Source organism: Hyperoodon ampullatus, assembly GCF_949752795.1.
Source record: "Hyperoodon ampullatus genome assembly, chromosome: 2".
NCBI lineage: Eukaryota > Metazoa > Chordata > Mammalia > Artiodactyla > Ziphiidae > Hyperoodon > Hyperoodon ampullatus.
In genome coordinates this window covers 84536478-84552154 of record NC_136915.1, presented here as the reverse complement: position 1 = coordinate 84552154, position 15677 = coordinate 84536478, and the positions used below count along the sequence as shown (strand labels likewise).

Genomic DNA, 15677 nt, shown 5'->3' with positions numbered 1-15677 from the left:
AATCCAATGAGCCTTTGATTGATCCAATGAGCCAATGATTTGTGGGCCTTTCTGCTTATGTATTATATTGCAATAAAGTGTTATATGTGGTGGCTGTGGCTGGAATACAGGCAGCAGGGGATGCCTAGAACTGACAAAGTAAGAAGTAGCTATATAATACACTGCTTAAAAATAAAACCATCACAAAACAGTTACAGGTTAAAAATGGTTGCCCCACTGAACAGCAGAAACGACCTCAGCATTGTAAAGCAATTATACTGCAATTTAAAACAAAAGAAAAAAAAGAGAGAGAGATTGCCCCTAGGGTGTGGGGAGGGACTGTTATTTATGAATTTCTGCTACTAGATTTTTTTAAGTGGCATGCATACGTTTATAGGTCAGAGCATTTCAACTCTTCACAAAAGAAAAATTACTGATGGAGGTAAAAATATAAACAGCTTCCTAAAACTAACAATGCTAAAGTCCCATCTGATAGGAGAAAACTCACTCTGCTTTTAGGCAAACTATGGTTTTAAACACCAAATTTAAAAGTTAAAAAATTATATAAGGAAATGATATATGCTATAATATCACCACAGTTTTAAGCCAAATGCTAATCATTAAGGGGGGGAGGGGGAAGAGGTGAAGGGTGGTAGGATTTGTCATCCCAAAATATGCCACTTTGGCATAAGGACTAGTCTGAGCTACAGGCACTTAAACAGCAGGTGCAGGAAAGGCACTCTTACTCTCCCCTTTTTCTTCCTAAAAACAGGAGAAAAAACCCCCATGTGGAATATGTCCTCACTACACCAGAAGGAGAATAACACTGTTATCAAGGACAGATGTTGAGGCTGAGAGAATTCTATACAAAACTTTTAAAAAATAATTCTTACCTTCTTTTAGCCTCTCCACATAGTTATTTTCCACAATTGCTTGTCTGTTCAGCTTTGTAGCCTCAGGTTTTGCCACTTCTTTGGGGCTTTACTTCCTTATGAGGGCTCCCGTGTCACATAAAACTTATATTAAATAAATGTATATGTTTTTGTCCTGTTAATCTGTCTTATGTCAATTTAATTCTTAGGCCCAGTCAAAAACCCTAAGAGGGTAGAAGTAAACTTTTGCCTCTCCTATAGAGGCAAACCCCAGATACATTTATTCTATTAGTGCATAGCATACAACCCTAGGTGTCTGCATCCCTATTTTCTCACAGAAGAAGTAGAAGCTTGGTATGATACACTTGATACACTTGATATGCAGTGTGTTGCTCATGGATGAAAGTCCTTATCTTCAGTTTATTCTTCAGATTAAACTGCCATTTCCCAGTTCAGTCTATGGATGATACTAACAGGAATTATGTGGGAAAAGATGTTCCATGGTCAATCACGTTCTGGAAACACTGGATTCCTTTACTGCAAGCCTTCCTAGAACCAACAAGTTAATGTATACTGCGATTCTCCAGGAAAGGGATCTTTCTTTATACCTCATATGGTGAGGCACTTTAACATTTGTTAAATTAAAAAGGGAAGAAAAAATAAAGAAAAAAAAACAAAAACAAAAAAATTTTTTTGATTGCAAGAATTCATTACAGAGAAATAAGGAGGCAGCTAGGAAAATACTTCTATTAGTAGGTTTAGGGTAACCTAGAAATCTGAAAATCTGAAATTTCCCCTATGCTATAAAATGTTTCCCAGGACTGATACTATCTTTTAAGGTCTCCTGTCTATTTGGTAGCATTTGTGAAGTACACTGAAGGTTTTTTCCTGGCTTTTCTAAAGAAGAAATTCATTCCATTAAAACCACATTTGACAAAAATTTTTTAAAAAGAGATACTGGATGCTAAAAGGGCTTTCTGAATGTTTATTTTTGTATTTTTCAAGTCAAGACTGTATAACTCTGTATGAACTACCTAGGATTTATATACCAGAATAAAAAGAACAAGCAAAGGTTGTATAGGATATCTGATTCTTTTTTAATCTGAACAGAAAATAGGTAAGTATACAAGTTTGCTAAAGAGAAGTGGTAAAAATTGAATGTTATGTATTATGGAATCAGTACATCAAGTTTTAACTTTGGTAGTCAGTGATTCTTACAGTTAATTCTGCAAAAAAAAAACCCAAACCAGTTATGCAGAAACAAGAATATAAAAAGCCCCTTTCTGAATCCCAGTTTGATAAAACTGATTTCATATCTAGCTTATTGATAATACTCAATTTCAGTTCTCCCTGTGCAAATAATACACAGTCATTAATGGTGGTCTGGTGAGATGAAATTGATTCCTCTTAGGATATAGTTCAACATAATGACCCAAATATAAAAAGGTTATTAAAGAGTCACAGAGATAAACCAGTGCCTTAGGAAACATAATTCACTCATGTGCATAATTTTATAACATATTTTTTAAACATAAAATCACAGTCAAAGACAGTGATAACATTGCATACTCAGTGCTTTACTTCATGTAGTACATTCCTATGGCTCATCTGGAGTTTAATGCCATGTAACCACCACACTTCTAATGAATGGGCTCCTAACATATACAAATCCATCTAATTCTTTAAAAATTCTAAAAATCTTATAAGACCTTGAGCTTGACATGTAAGGGCTTTGTGTTTTCATATTCCATCACTGAGAAGATTAGGTGTGAAACACAGTAACCATTCTCTGTAAGCAAGACTGCACATATACTTCTGTTGCATCACCACAAATAACCCTCAAAACAACTCAATAATGAAGATTGCGAGGGGCATATTTATTATTTAGCCAAAGAAAATCCAAATGGCTTTCCTGGATTCAAATGTACCCCAAGACATAAGGAATGAGTATAACTGTGGCAGCTGAAGACATCTGCCACAGGGTAGTAAAGGCCATTATGACAAGATGTACATTTTGATAATACACTATGATTTGTTTGTTTCCCACTATCATGGGCCACAAGAAAATGAAACTCAAGACTATCTTGTTAGAACAGGACAAGTGATGACCCTAGTTTTAAACAGGGTTCTTCATTGAAGGAAAAGATAGAGCCATAAAAGTCAAAGTAGCTGATTTCAAATGGTTTACATCCCAGGATGAATCAGGTTACACTGATTTAAGCCCAATTTAATTTAGGCAGGTTTTTAACCACAAGAATAAGGACATTCTTAGTACATATTAATAATTAAACCAACATATACACAATTAGCAATATCCTATATAATATTAAATGTTTCAACAACTTATTCATGATTATTTTATATCTAGTTAATTTGTTTTCTTTAAAAAAACAAGCTCAAGTTTATTTTACAAGGTACTTTGTATTTCTAATTGTATTGTGTAATTATTTCATTGAAGCTGGTTCAATACAGTTCTCTGGATTCTAAGAGCCAAACTCAACTGTATCTTCTGTTATCTGTTTGAATTCATAATTGCCTCTGCCATCCATATGCAGGTAGTACTATGGGAAAGAAGGGGGAAAAAATCAATAACTGAGAATCTCCTTTTTGTCAGGAATTTACGTAGAGGTTATTATACAAGAAAATGATTGAAAATAATTATTTTAAGCCACTAAAATCTTCAAAAGTTTATACTCAGAAATGCATACCATTTTCCAAGGAAAGACTAAAAGAAGATGTCCGCTCTTTTTAAAAGGAGCCACAATATACATCTGCTTGTAGTGGATATAGTACTTTCCATTAAGAGAACTAAAACACCAGACTTCCTTATTATTTTTTTTCCTTATTATTTTAAAGGAACCAAATCTGTAAGCATCCCACAAATTAGAATGCTTCTACCACTCCAAAACCAACGATCTGATCTACAGAGGTGCAAGTGCACTAAGTGCAAGCCTGTCGTATAGGAGAGCCTCTAAAATACTTACTTTAGCTGGTTTCCCAGATCAGCTCAGAACCTCTAACTTAAGGCTTTTTGTTCATTTGTTCTTTGACTTAGCAGAGGAGGATGAGAACTATAGAGTGAGCTCAAATATCTCATCCTATGAAGATGCTTAGGACAGCAGTTACAAAGCCTTCCGTTTTATTTAGTGGTTTTCTGTTTACAGAAAAGACCTTTGTTTTTCCATTTTCTGTATTGTTATTTTTAAGCTATTCTGGACTCTTTAACATTGCAGTTCTTTGTGTTACCCCTCCTTCACATGATCACTGGCCTGATGGTTATTTTGATAACTGTCTACACCTCCAGGAGAAGAGGAGAGGGGAAACCCAAGTGCTTTCACTGTCCTATGGCTGTAATGTTTATGAACTTCTGAGAAAACACAAAGGCTTGGGTATATTTTAAACTGCTTTGATTTCTAGTTATTTAGTTTTTCATTCAATTCATGAAAATGGGCAAATTATAATATGTCATTAAGATAATAAAAGTATCTTTAAAAGTCAACAGCTATATAGAACTTCATTACGGTTTTTTAAGAACTTTCATACAGGCTACCTCTCTGATCCTCACGGTAATCTGAGACAGTTAGGCAAGGATCAATACTTTATTATATGAAGGAAGCAATTAATGCCAGAAAGTGATACCTGAACCCAGGTTTTCTGACTTCAAATCCCATGTTCTTCATTTAACCATTTATACACTATCATCTAAACTGTAAGGTTCTTGAGTGTAAGGACAGTACTCTGTATCCCTCATGACACTTAGCCCAGTATCTGGTTAAAAAGATAATCAATCAGGTATGTATTTTATGGGACAAAACACCCTTACCATGTTCCAATTTTTCTCAACCCTTTTCTGTATCAATTAGGAAGGAAAAAAAGGAAAGAAGAGGGAAGGGAGAAAGAAAGGATGGAAGGAAGGAAGGGGGGAGAAAGGAAGGAAGGAAGGAAGGAAGGAAGGAAGGAAGGAAGGAAAAAGAAAAGAATAGAAAAGAAAAGAAAAGAAAAAAGAAAAGAGGAACTAAGCTGGCTTTATTTTTAGGGTTTGATTATTTTACATTAAGAGTTGAAAAGGACTCCCATACTGAGAATGGCACTATGGCACTGCTGGAGCACCTGTACCCATGTAAACCTCACTGCAATATCTTTGTAAATTATAGTGACCACCTAATGAATTCTGTTTATTACAGTGTGATGACAAACATAGCTGACATTATACAGTTTCCTCCTTGTAGTCCTGATCTCTACTAAAACTGTCTCTAAACTTTTTGCTATCTGATCCTTCTTAAGACTTTCTCCTTCTGTCAATACAGAATGGTAAGAAAAAGTTTGTTTGGCCATAGTTGTGATAAGATTATGCACATTTTAGTCAGTTATTATACAACAGTCATTTATAAAACTGGAGAACCACTAACTGGTTCTCTAATATCTATCATATGTAACTAGGGACTGTTTACATATATTGTAGCTTTCAAAATTAACAACTACAATAATATTTATGAAAATCCTGTTTTATAAAAATGAATTAGAATCACCTTTTTCCCTTAAGTTATATATTTATAAGGGAATATACACCAAGAAATCTAAAACCATAATCACCTGAATTCATATATGAAAATAAACTCTCACTATACCATTCAGTATAAGAAATACAAACCTCATGGTGTTTCCAAAGAGACTTTCTATGTGACACAGTGAAGAGGGTAATGCCAACCTAATACAAGGAAAATGATTTAGGTTTATATCAATAACACAGAGTCACAAATTAAACTCATCTATATAATTTAAGCTGTTAAGATAACTGTCTTCAGTAGCTATAGTTAAAAATCAATGCCAAAGAGAAAAAACTATAACTGACGCCAAATGTTTAAGGTAATGCAAAGTACAGGCCATTGACCACAGAATAAAAACTAACAAGTATCAATATAATCTTTAAGAAAAAAAAACTAAACTAATAGGTACTAGCTTAATTAAGTGTATTATTTTGTTTTGGGCAGAAAATATATATCCTAGCACATTTTATATTTTATTGTGAAAAATATATGAAAAGAGTATAAAGGTGGTAAAAGTAGCAAAAAGTCAAAAACAGGAAAATTAAATCAATATAGTACTGCCTACAGTAAATTTGTTTTTCAAATACAGGGTTATAATCTTTTATTGGAAACCCTTATTTTGGAATGTCTTAGAATTCAGATTTTGGAAAAGTAGTATTTACCACCCCCAGAGGGTTCTGAGGCAGAATTCTGAAATCAAACACATCAATGTTTCTGCAACAACACATTTGGACATGAACATTCAGTGAGATAAATAAGAGCTTAAAAATCTTCTGTTAGTTCAGGCCAGGTCTGGCTACCCAGTGAGCTTGCTACAAAATAATGAAAAATCTTTTGGTTTTACAAGCTTACTGGATTTCAGACTGTGAATGAGGATTTATGGGTTGTTCTTCAAATTTTCAAAACAACACTAAGAGATATAGCTAGTTGCTCTGGATCAGTGATTCTCAACCAGGGAGGGGAGGCAGGGGATTTTGTCCCATAGGGGACATTTGGCAAGGTCTTTTTTGATTGTTGCAACTGAGAGTGCTACAGAAGTCTAATGAGTAGATGTCAGAAATGCTGCCCAACATCCTACAAAGCAGAGGACAGCCTCCCACAAGTAAGAGTCATCCAACCCACAATGTCAATAGTGCTGAGATTGAGAAAACTTGCTCTAGATCAGTGTTTCTCAAAATGGATCTCTCGAGGCTGAGATACATGCTAGGGTAGCCAGGAAATCTCCACCATGAGTTCCAATTTTTATATTCCTTTTGATAATTAAAAAGAATTTTGAGTAAGTATGTTCTTCTTATCACTTCTATCATGTGCCCAAGTTTGTGTTTACACTTCTGCTGGCACCAAGTGGTGACTTAAAGTGGTATCATTTAAAACTTTTAATGTATCATAAGTTTGGCTGTCATGGGAAAGGTTTTCAAACAGGTTAGGAACTGCATGACAAGTATACGGTCAGTTATTAATAAAACATATATTTCGATGGTAAAACACATCTGATTTTTGAAAGCTCACTTCAGATATTATTTCTCTTACAACTCTAAAATAACTGGATTAGATCTCAACTTAATGAAGGCATTCTTATAATAGAATTACTTAAGTCAAAATACGTAAGCAAAATTCAAAACATAAGATCTGGACCTCCTATTATTTTTGGACCTCAGATTAAACCTAAACCAGTGGTTTTGTTTCAGCAAAACAGTATCATAGGTCTCTCTAATGCTGCAGTTTTGAAACTGTGTTTTAAAGTTTTATCTGTACTTAATTTATAAGTTTATACTGGTTTTGTAGCTTTTGTAAATGAGTTTTAAGTTTAAGTTCATACTTCATTTCATGCTTATCCATATTCAAGTGCCATTATAGTAATACAATTTATCAACTGGGGGCTCCATAAGAATTTTTTCTTTTAAGTGGAATCTATACATAGGAGAATTGCATCCTTTGTGGGGACTTGCAGCCTACAGCTAGATATAAGAGGAAACTGCATGGACAAAATTACCAGCAAAGAGCCTCTAAATCACTAATCAAGTAGAGACTACATGGTTTTATGTGTAAGAGATTCCACAAACACCTCTAATGCCTATAAATCTGAAAATGTGTATGGACAAATGGATAAAAAATTATAAATGACTAAAACTGATTAAGAACAGAAAACCATCAAAGAAATAAAATCAGTACCTATAAAATCTTCCTAAAAGATGAATGTAGCAAATTTATGCCTTCATCATTATGCCAATTCTTCTCAAACTTTAAAGTGCATTTGAATCATCTGGAGGTTTTGTTAAAATGCAGGCTCTGATTTAGTAGTAGGGCTTGAGACTGCATTTCTAACAAGCTCCGAGGCGATGCTGCCGCTGCTGAGCTATGACCACACTTTGAGCAGAAGGAATTGATACTGTATATATGCATCATGACTTTTTATATTTATTGTGAACTCCCAAAGAGCAGTTACAAAATGTTAAAAGACTCCTGTACTTCATTTGCTTACACTGAAACTCTAAAACAGTTAGGATACATTGCTCTTGTTCTCAAAATCCAAAGCAAGTATAGATGATGGTGACAATTCCTCACAGGAAAAAAATACAAACAAAAAAACTGAGATTACTGAATAATTACTTAAAGAATGGAACCAATGCAGACAGCCTAAGAAAAGGCTACCAAAAGAAGCCTTGGTAAAACACTGGCCAGGCCAGGAAAAAAAATGGATAAATTAAAAGTTGCCAAATAATTACTATCGAATTTTTTTAATTAAAATTTTTTTTTATTTTTCGAATTTTCTTTATAAAAAAACAAATGATATTTAGGTAAAGTTGATGGAACAAATTAAGAAAATATCAGTTTATTAACTCTGAGTATAGAGAATGAGTTAAAAGGAAAATAAATTTAAACATTTATTTTATACCTAATACACGGCTAAAAAGAATTATATTCAGAATTCATTGATAATTTTTTTTTTACTCATATCTATTAATTATCAGTTTAAAATATTAAAGCAAGATATCATCCTATGATAGTAATTTTGTCACTTTATAACTTGGAATCTTCTCTTTGGGTAGATATTTGGTTGGACACAGAGTAAACTGAAAGGGGGGACTGAGAATTTATCACACTTACCTTTCGACAATGACTGTAAATGTAGTCTTCCACATCCACACTAACTGCACTTGTGCATTCATCCAAAATGGCAAACTGGGGCTTATGATAAAATAATCTTGCCATCTGAAGTATAAAAAGAAATATTCTGTATAATCATTTAGAGAGCTAAAATTAATATGCGAAAATAGATTTACTTTAAATACTCATTTACAGTCTTCTAAAGCAAAGATGAAAATTATTCTAACTCAAAAAATCGACTCCTCAGAAGCAAAAACAATATAAAGAAACCTGATTGTTTTTATTGTCTTCCCGAACAAAGGGAAAAATGTAACACATGGGAAATATTGTTAAGAGTAAAGCAAAAACTTTTAAGACTGATGGGAGATGAAGTTGAGTTTTAAAGTAGTATTAAAGAAAGTTCTCTAAAAAAGGTTAGAGGGTAGACTTTTTGATGAAATCTTAGAATTCAGACTATAGATGACTCATGCAAAAACTATTTTTAAACATTTTGTTGCTAAAGTAATGTCAATATTATGTTGCCAATTAATATTCCCACCAACAATGTTTGAGTGTACCTGTTGTATATATCCCTGTGGTCAGTATTGGGCATGCTCATTTTTAAAAGGCTGTGCTAATTTTATAAGTGAAAATTAGCATCAAGGTTATTATAGCTTACATCTCTTTGATTAGCAGTAATGCTGAACATTTTGCTGTTTATTTTCCATATGTATCTTATTTTCTGGGAATTATTTATTCTGATCCTTTGTCTAACAGATATTTCAAATTGTCATCTGCTCCTAACAATGATCTCCATGTTGCATGACCAATGGACACTTTCTATCCTTGCCCAATTTATCTTCTCTGCAACATTCAACGCAGGTGACCATTCCCTCCTTCTTGAGAAAGTGAGAGTGAAACCATGGTTTTAAGTTTCTTTCCATTTCTTATGCTGTTTTCTCAGTTTCTTTTCCAGCATTTTCTCTTTCATTTGACCATTAAATGTTGGGGTCCCCGAGGGGTCCTCTCCGCTTTTTCCTATGTTGTTTCTCTCTGAGTGATCTCATCAAATCTCATGATTTCAAATATTATTTACATTTGTAAACTCCCAATATATCTCCCTCACCCATACTTCTCTTCTAATTTCCAAACTAATACATAAAAATTCCTATTTGATCTTTCTATTTGGATATCTTACAGGACTCGCAGACTTTAAAGATCTAAAACTCAATGGATTTTCTAGATTTTTCCCTTAAATCCATTCATCCATTTCCCCCACCCCATCTTGAACATTTCAGAAATGAAGCTATCAAACAGCTGCTCAAGCTAGAAAGCTGTGAGTCCTCCTTGATCTTTCCCTTCTCCTCCTCCCTTCCCTTCCCCCCCCCCATTTTTAGTCCATTCAAGTCAGTCCTGTGGACCCTACTCACTTTCCCCCAGCTCACAATCATGTCCTTAGCCCAGAACATAATCCTCTCCTGCCTGGATGACCACAAATAGCCTCCTGCTTCCTCTTTTGCACCTCTTTAACCCATTCTCCATGTAACCAGAGAGGGTCTTCCAGAAACATAACAGAGAATTTCATTCTTCTGCTTAAAACCCTTCAATAACTTCCCATTTCACTTAGAATAAAATTCAAACTCTTTACCATGGTCTACAAGGCCCCACACAACCTTATTACTACTCACTCTCTAACTTCAACATTCCAGCCACCATCTCCTCTCAACTACCAGGACACAATGTGTCACAGGTCTTACAGGCTTAGCACATGTCACTTTCCTTATGTCTCAAACGCCTTACTCTGCTCCTTGCATCTTTCAAATTTCTGCTTAATGTCACCTTCTCAGACAAACCTACCCTGATCCCTTTCCCCATTCCAAGTGGGTCCCTTCTGTAACATCTCTGCAGCTCTTCACATACTGTAAATTTTATGTTGTCTGCTTCTTTGTCTACCCCTTAGGATATAATATTCACGAAAGCTGAGACTCCGTTTTAAACGTTACTATACACCCAACACCTGTATAGTATAGGAAACATTCAAATATTTGATAAATGAGTGACTAAAACAGCTTTCTTGGGGTTTATATCTTATTTATAAGAGGTGTGAGGAAGGGGAAGCAGCAAGGACAGACCATCAAGAATTTCAGCTGTGCAGAGAATGAAAGGTATAGACTACATGGGACCTTTGGTTAAGGCAGAGTTTGCTTTTTAGATCACAGAGACCTGAAAATGTCTTTCTATAAGAGGACTAGAAGAGATTAAATATGGGGGGGGGTGTCGGAGAGGGTGCATAACTGAGGGAGAGGGATGTGATAAAGTTGGAGAAGGGAGGGTCCAAAAACATAGATGGAGACATTTAGCCTTTCTCAAGAGGAAGGATGACATATCCTCCACTAACAGTGGGAGCAGGGAGGTCAGGACAGCCCGGTGCAAAGTTATTAAGAGGAGTGATTATTTGAAGGCATTCCACAAATGCCCCTCCTCTGTGTTCCCATGCAATGCTTTGCATACCTTCGTCACCACACTTAGCACATTATATGGAAATTTTCTCATCATGTGTCTTTCTCTCTCCCACTATGTAGTCAGCTACTTGGTTTCTCAATACAAGGAGATTTTGGAGTATATGAACTCTGCAGTCATACTGCTGACTGAGCATGACAGGCCACTCCCACCCCCCACCAGCTTTAACATTTCCTAGATATCTTTGCCTGGCAAGCCACTTAACTGTTCTACATTCTATTTCCTCTGTGAAATGGGACACTCACAGCTCTCATCTCACAGGACTATGGCGAGAATGAAATGAGATAACCTGTGTAAAGTGCTTGGCATACTGCCTATCGCCTATTTAGCACTAAATAAAAATTAGCAGTCATGTAACTGAAATAACAGCATCTCTTTTTTAAGAGGAGAGTTATTCTGCTGAGAGTGGTGGAGTAGGTAATGGGGTAGAAAGCCTGAGACTGGTAGTTTTCAAATGATTATATCATGAAAAATGAGACAGAGGGACAAAAATCAGTAATAGGATTGCCAAGCCATGCTGTGAATCCCTGTAAGACTGGAAACCATGGAAGTGCAGTGCCACCAATCTATCTTATTCCCTGATTTTTTTCCAGCTGTGCTCAGAAGCCAATGTACAGAAATGCCAAGGCAAACAATTGCTCTTGGATTGGTGTTTAAATAATACGAGAAAACAAAAAGTGGGAAAGGAAGTTAAGGGGAAGGATCATTTGTTCATTCCTTTAAGAAATATCTCCTGTGTATCTCCTATGTTCTAGGCCCTGGATTGTTAAGTCTGTGCTGGACAGGAAAGAAGGTAGTCAGAAGGGAACTGATCAATTATAGAGAAGGAATGGGTCAATAATAGAGAGACCTCAGTGAGTTTGAAGAACGGGGACAGTTGCCAATTAGGTAAAAGAAAAAGAATTAATTACAAAAATGAATTTAAAAAAACACTAAAAAATCTTATGACAGTGGTATGTCTGGTAAGGTGGTTTGGGCCTTTCTTTTTCTTTTTCTTTTTCTTTTTTTTGCGGTATGCGGGCCTCTCACTGTTGTGGCCTCTCCCGTTGCAGAGCACAGGCTCCGGACACACAGGCTTCAGCGGCCATGGCTCACGGGCCCAGCTGCTCCGCGGCATGCGGGATCCTCCTAGACCGGGGCATGAACCCGCATCCCCTGCATCAGCAGGCGGACTCTCAACCACTGCGCCACCAGGGAAGCCCTGGGCCTTTCTTTACACTTTTATAAATATTCCAACTTTTCTATCATATATACTTTTTCATAATTCAATATAAAAAAAACCATCACTAAAGAGGAAGAGCAAGAACAGAAGAGTAGAAAAGAAAACTATGGGTCAGAGAAATAAGACAGCCCAATTTACGATTAGGTGGAGCAACCCTGGCTGATGTTTGGGTCAGGGTTGGACTAGCTGATGGCTGGACCCAAATGGGTACAATGGGGGAAAAAGACATGTCACTTGAGACTTCAAGGCACAGTGAGAGAAGAGAACTGGTCAGACAGTCCACCTGCACATTGAAGGCCACATACTGTAATGTACTGGTTAAGAGCAAGAGTTCTGGGGTCAGACCCACCTGCACGTGGATCTCAGTTCTGCCATGCAGCAGCTGTTTGGTATCAGAAAGCTGCTTAAGTTCTCCAAGTCTTTCCCTCATCTGTACCTTACTTCACAGGGCTCTTGGGAGAATTAAACAGGACCTGCCATTCCAAATCAATCTTTCCCTCAACAATATTCTAGTGCATTTTCTTTGTAATTATCACTGAAGACTGCCTGCCTGGTATCATAATTAAAGGAGCATATCTGGCTCTCCTAACTAGATTATAAAGGCAGGCACCTAGCTAAGTGCCTTGCACAGAATAGATTCTTAGCTAATCCTAAACTCTGTGGCAAGCATACCATAATTAATTTTTTTGCTGTTAAAATAATGGAATAATATTTCCCCCTATATTTATGTTGATATTTTTCAAGGGACTTTTAGAAATGTGTTCACCAGATCTCCCTTTATTCAGTAGTTTTATTCCATTCCCTCAAATTCAAATCCTGATTCTCCTTACCTAAGAATTCCTTTGGTTCATCTGTTTATTTTTTTTTTTGCGCTACGCGGGCCTCTCACTGTTGTGGCCTCTCCTGTAGTGGAGTACAGGCTCCGGATGTGCAGGCTCAGCGGCCATGGCTCACGGGCCCAGCCGCCCTGCGGCATGTGGGATCTTCCTGGACCAGGGCACGAACCTGTGTCCCCTGCACCAGCAGGCGGACTCTCAACCACTGCGCCACCAGGGAAGCCTTGGTTCATCTGTCTTACACCAACCTTCACTCTTATAGATTCACTGTTTTGGTTAAACCTCTCACGTCTGTTCTTCCTAAAAACTATAATTTTTATAATTTATAAATTATAGGTTTTTATAACTTATAAAAATTATGTCTTCTCTTCCCATCAACTTTTTACTTTGAAACTTTTAATCCTACCAAAAAAATGAAAGAATAAATGATTACTCCACCCAACTTCAGCCATGTTAATATTTATTGCATTAGCCTTTTCTATCTCCCTCCAAACACTTCTAAAGTAGCAAAACAATATGCTCTCTTTTAAACTTCACATTCAATTCTCCAAATATTGGCCTATACAGAACACACCCTGTCAAGGGCTTGGCCATGCAACTGTGTTACAGGTGAGCTCTCCCCATTTCCCAGCTCTATCATGGTTCATCTAGTTTTACAGGGTTCAGTCCCCCACTACCTATTCTTCCAAAATAACCTCTCACTCCTCTAGGCATACCCTTAAATTTCATATCTTCTAATAAAAACTACCCTCTGTGTAACATTTATACCACACATATAGAATTCCTTAGTTTAAGCAGATTTATTTTTCTTTCTGAGTCTCCATTGTGTCCACTTGTGAATCTTGCCTTATCCTTCCACTTTCTTTGAAGTCATAGGATAGGAATTTAAATTAGTTTTCTTGAATTGCAGTTATTTCTATAGGCATCTTCTAAACTGATTCCAGAAATGCCCAATCACTTTAAATTCTCACGCCTTCAGCCCAATTTCCACTTTGAGTATGGCTGATATCTCTCTTCTCTTTCGTTTATGATTCATTCATCACTCTAGATTAATCTCACTAGCCAAACAAATCACAATATTAAGTTGATATTAAGTTCATATAGAATGGGTATGATCTGGAGAAAAACAACATGCAAAACAATCACGGAATAGGAGGTAACCAAAAGGTAGAATATAACCTGAAGATAAACAGTAAACAATTCTGAAATAAGTATTAGTAATAAATAAATAATAAATAAATAAATAAGTAAATAAGTAAGTAAGTAAGTAAGTAATAAGAAATTCTTCTGCTATCTTTCCTTGGCTACAGTTTTCTCTAATTTCCACAAGGTTATAACACTCCCTCACCAAAAAATTCCTCTGGATCTGCTCAAACTATGGTATGTCTAGTTAGAAAATTACTCCCTAAAAGTTATCCCCCTTGTGACTTCCCTGGTGGCGCAGTGGTTAAGAATCCGCCTGCCAATGCAGGGGACACAGGTTCAGTCCCTGGTCTGGGAAGATTCCCACATGCCATGGAGCAACTAAGCCGGTGCACCACAACTACTGAAGCCCACGCGCCTAGAGCCCATGCTCCACAATAAGAGAAGCCAATTCAACGAGAAGCCTGTGCACCACAACAAAGAGCAGCCTCTGCTCGCCGCAACTAGAGAAAGCCCGCGTGCACCAATGAAGACCCAACGCAGCCAAAAATTAATTAATTACAAAAAATAAAATAAAAAAATAAAAGTTATCCCCCTTTACAGAGTACTCAAAGAATCACTCTTAATGTGTCACATTTTGTAGTCATGTTTGATTGAGATAACTTCAGTTGATCATAAAATAATTGCTTTGAAATGTTTCTTTATATTAGGAAAATTTTTAAATTCTAAATAACTTTAGGTAGTAGATACTGAGCCCTGAAACAAGGATAAATATAATGATAGAGGGAAAGGACAAGAACGGAATAAAGAATAAAATGATAATAAAATTAACATCTCTAACACCTTCAGCTACTTTAGAGAGAACAGGCTAAGACAGAGAGGTGTCTATAGGGAAAAAATACTGAAAAGGATCTCATAACCCAACCAGGACCTATGTGCTACAAAGCTCCCCCAACTTTTGGAAAGACGGATTAACGGTATATAATTGGATCTGCATCTTTTCCTTTCATAGGAATATTTTTGAATTTTTCAGAATTCCAAATTTACATGCAAGCTATACTTCTATTATCATATAAACTAAGCCATACTATAATAATTGCTAAATAAAAAGATTAAAACAAAACTGTATGCCTTGATTATCAAAATGCTGGATTCTAAGAGTGACTTTATGCAACCAGATGCATCGCTGTGCAGTGTTTTCAGAGCACACTTACCGCCATTCTTTGCTTTTCTCCACCACTGAGTACATCCATCCAATCCTGAACACTGTCCCAGCCTCCTTCACGTTCAAGGATATGACCCAACTGGACATTGTCTAAGTATTCCTTCAGTACCTTTCAGCAAAATGATTAAAGGTGAAATCATGCTTAATATAAACCAATATTCTCTATCTTGCTTTATTTTTTAAACTAGAAAGACTATAATACTATTGTCAATATCACTAAAAAAGGCACATTTCACAAAAGAATGT

The 15677-nt window shown here is 36.2% G+C and overlaps 1 protein-coding gene across 4 annotated transcripts in view; it reads right to left on the bottom strand.

Annotated features, from left to right (window-relative positions):
- Positions 1-3287: 3287 nt before the first annotated feature.
- ABCD3 (ATP binding cassette subfamily D member 3) overlaps positions 3288-15677 on the bottom strand; it is a gene marked incomplete at its 5' end in the record, with an annotated part of 81961 nt that continues 69571 nt past the window's right edge. For all 4 annotated transcript variants that reach the window (XM_079724943.1, XM_079724942.1, XM_079724945.1 and 1 more), the window contains 4 exons: positions 3288-3412; positions 5503-5559; positions 8507-8611; positions 15421-15540. In XM_079724943.1, the coding sequence (XP_079581069.1) occupies positions 3335-3412; positions 5503-5559; positions 8507-8611; positions 15421-15540 (360 nt within the window). In that variant the 3' untranslated portion in view covers positions 3288-3334. The remainder of the gene's footprint in view (positions 3413-5502; positions 5560-8506; positions 8612-15420; positions 15541-15677) is intronic.